The sequence below is a fragment of the Ipomoea triloba genome, chromosome 8 (genome assembly GCF_003576645.1).
Source record: "Ipomoea triloba cultivar NCNSP0323 chromosome 8, ASM357664v1".
Lineage (NCBI taxonomy): Eukaryota > Viridiplantae > Streptophyta > Magnoliopsida > Solanales > Convolvulaceae > Ipomoea > Ipomoea triloba.
In genome coordinates, this window is record NC_044923.1 from 3,698,315 (window position 1) to 3,702,013 (window position 3,699).

The 3,699-nt window shown below is 34.5% G+C and overlaps 1 protein-coding gene across 1 annotated transcript; it reads left to right on the forward strand.

Moving 5' to 3' along the window:
- Nucleotides 1–414: 414 nt before the first annotated feature.
- LOC116026754 (protein DCL, chloroplastic-like) lies at nt 415–3,304 on the forward strand. Its single transcript, XM_031268132.1, has 3 exons — nt 415–981; nt 1,918–2,032; nt 2,901–3,304. The coding sequence occupies exons 1-3, from the start codon at nt 593–595 to the stop codon at nt 3,072–3,074; spliced, it is 678 nt and encodes a 225-aa protein (XP_031123992.1). The 5' UTR covers nt 415–592; the 3' UTR covers nt 3,075–3,304.
- Nucleotides 3,305–3,699: the final 395 nt, after the last annotated feature.

Here is a 3,699-nt window from a genome sequence, read left to right on the forward strand (position 1 = left end):
TTCACAATTTAAATTGTAAGCATTCAGTATGTAAATTATAAACATTTAGTTGTGAACATTCAGTAATATTCAATATGTAAATTATGTACTTTGGACTTAAATTTACCTTGTAAAGTAAACTTAGATCCATAGAATATTTTGCGATGAACAACAATCAAGTAAATTATGAATCGTCCAGTCAGTTCTCAGTTTCTATTTTCTACCCCTATATGTTGATAGTTTAATTACCTATTTTAAAAATTATAGAAACTAGTTAACTTTTTAAATAAAATTTAGGGACCTATTTATCTATTTTCGCAATTACAAATAACTTATATGACCCAAAATTGGCATGCAGATAACCCAAATCCGAATCCGAATCCGAATCCATTTACCCAAAGCGGACCTCGGGAGTTCGGGTTTTATCTTCTTTCAATCTTCCCCAACGTGTAAAGCTGTGAACAACTGAAAACACTACGCTCTCGGCACTCGCAGCTTCTTCATAGAATCAAAGTTCAAAAGCGATAGAGAGAAACTATTATCATGTTGAATTGCTCGCGATAATAATAACGAAATTAGCAAAAGTTTATTGGATTTGCTAATCTATATAGAAATGATTTCAATTTCTTCGTCCAGACCTTTGCAACTTCAATTCCTAAACAGAATCCGGCCGTCTCGCCATTCACTCTCGCCGCCGCCGTCTTCTCATTCATTTCACGGGTGGAGGCAACCTGAGTTTCGCCGGTGCGTGACGGCGCTGAAGATCGGCTCTGAAGGCGGCAGGATTGGGACTGACCAGGACGCTTACGGCTCAGAGCTGCTGAGGAAACCGGTGGCCACGCCGTCGTTGGAGCCTGCCGGAGAGGAAGAGCCAGTGGAGGAGGATGATTACGATGAGAATGAGAGGAGTGACGAAGAGAGTTGGGTTGATTGGGAGCAAAAGATTTTGGAGGATACAATTCCGCTTGTCGGGTTTGCTAGGATGATTCTTCATTCTGGAAGGTAAAGTATTTGTTTGCTTCATCTTTCAAGTATTTTAACCTCAAAATTGTTGATTATTGTTGTTCCAATATGGCTTTGCACGCATTGATAGTTTATTTGAAAATTAATTAATGAAGAAATGTTGATTAGTTGTTCTTTTCTCTCTCTCTCTCTCTCTTATTTTCTTCATATTTTATTAGAGTAACAGCTGAGCTGTTGGGAAAGAGTTACCTACTTACCGATTTGTTATTATTTGCTAGTATAATGCATTGCTTATATGTTATTGACTTGTAGTGAGGCAAGTGCTGCATTTAAAAAATGTCAATGCCTCCTAAATTGTTTATCAATCAAATGCACTTCTAATACCTGACAACTTTTAGAAGACCTATGTTAATATGTTATATCTTCAAATCATGATTTTTCATATATAAATGTCACCAATCAATCTCCTTCATTAAAGGATTTCTTTATAAATGCCAAATAAGTGTAGTTGATTGTATTACTAATTTACAAATTACAACAGAGTACACTTCTAAGAACATAAAGATCACTCTCAACCAAGCATATGCAACATCAGCATGCTTTCCTTCCATCACTGTGATTATTGCTATTTTGCATATAGCTCACTATCAGTGTTATAAATCAGGTGTATGCACATATCTGGTAAGCTGTTACAGTGTTACCATGACCATGTGCAATCTTGATGAAAGTTGGCCGTCTAACTCATAATTATATGGGTATGTATATGTATGTGTATGCTTGCTTTCTCTGCATTGTGAGTAAAGTTGTTTTTACATTGTCAGTGAGAATTTCTGTTTTCAACGTATTGTTGCGTTGCTCATCATAGAAATGCCTGGTGCTTGAGTGATCCCACCTGTTATTTTTATTTTTATTTTTATTGAACGCATATTAATTATTAAGTGAGGTCATTTACGGATGGGATTTTCTTCGTGGCAGATACGAACCTGGTGATAGACTAAGCTTTGAGCATGAAAAAATTATTTTAGAAAGGTTTCTTCCATACCATCCAGAGGGTGAAAAGAAGATTGGATGTGGTGTTAACTATATTACTGTATGTAACCCTTCCTTTCTCCTTTTCTTAATTCATAGATTTGTCATCCATTTCATCACTTACATTTTAGTATTTTACATATTTAGAATTTCTTGTCCATGAATGTTGCTCAGAATTGTTAAATGACACATTGCATATGTTCATCATATACACCATGAATTTAGCATGACTGCAGTACTGCACACACAATCATAACAGGAAGGTGATTTCTTAAATGAGAAGTTCTTTGAAAATCTTTGTCATGCACATGATAATTTTCAAAGATTTCTCGATCATTATTATCTACATAGTGGTGTAACTCTTCTCACTACAAACTTTAATAATTTTGGAAAATTAGCAGCAAAAAATTGCAAGAATTAAGATATACTTGAAAGGTGTAAAAGTGGATGTAATCATTTTATTTTGTGGAAGTCAGAAAGATAAGAGCTTCTTTCGTACTTTTTTCTTCAAGAAATAAGTAATTGAATTTGTAGATTATCTTTATCTGTTTAGTATTTGCAAGTTGTAACCAGACTTCTATATTCACATGGCTTCAAGAGACCAAGGGGGTTGTGTATAAGGCATTTTTTTTATGACTATTCAACTACCTGCATTTACCCAAAAATGAAAAGAAATTACTAGCACAGCGTTTTCCCCAAAATAATTCTTCTAATCTTGTTAGCCTAGTATGCTAGAAAACATGCATGCAATTATTCTGCTAAACAGTACCAGAACCTTTATAAAAAGAACAGAGAAGGCTTTGAAAAAATAAATTGCCATCACTTGTGCAACATCCACCTTGCATTTGTAAGAATTAGGTCTCACTCAAATAATTAGATTGCCCTGTATCTGAATCTGAAATGCTGCAATTATCGATTCTGGTTTACAGATAGGATACCACCCAGATTTTGGAAGATCAAGATGTTTATTCGTAGTGCGTAACGATGGAGAATCTGTTGATTTTTCTTACTGGAAGTGCATAAAGGGCTTGATCAGGAAAAACTACCCACTTTATGCTGACAGCTTTATTCTTAGGCATTTTCAGAGGCGTACCCGTGAGTGAAGGTATAGTTTTGAACTTGTAGTTATCCCAACTTCTATGAAAAGAAATTCTTGGACCTATTGCTTTGAGCAACCACCTCTTTAAGGGCAATGATCTAAGATGATGTAAATTGTTGCATTTAGTATGTTGTGAAAAGTACCAGAATATACATTCTGTAAATCTTCAGTTGGAGGATGATTGTTTAAAACTTTCTTTTACCTAGATGAGCATTTAACTATTTCTTTCATCTCCATCATCTTTTTTCACTAATCTGGTTTGATATCCTGGTCAGGATGGTGTGCTTCTCCTCAAACTTACTATAACCAATATATAGCCCTGTATTGATTGTGCTGGTGTTTTATATTATTTTCATAATTCAAATATTAATAAATAAAAAAACCTTAATATTATGTTTTTGGAGTTAATTTCAGTTGTAGTTCCTTGACTGTTGCATTTTAATACTTTTGGTTCTCGTGTTTAAAATCAACTAGACTGGATTTGGTCCTCAATTATTGAAAATGTCACTTTAGTCCTCTGTTAGGAGTAAAAGTGACACATTTGTAATAGCTAGGGACCAAATTTGGTCAATTTTGAATTTGAAGACTAAAAGTTCAAAAACACAATAGTCAAGAGACCAAAATTGGAA

Excerpts from the sequence above, each read along its gene's own strand:
- LOC116026754 (XM_031268132.1), top strand. The coding sequence starts at position 593 with ATGATTTCAATTTCTTCGTCCAGACCTTTGCAACTTCAATTCCTAAAC. Across the intron at positions 982-1,917 it reads ATGATTCTTCATTCTGGAAG|ATACGAACCTGGTGATAGAC; the intron begins GTAAAGTATTTG and ends TCTTCGTGGCAG. Across the intron at positions 2,033-2,900 it reads GTGGTGTTAACTATATTACT|ATAGGATACCACCCAGATTT; the intron begins GTATGTAACCCT and ends TCTGGTTTACAG.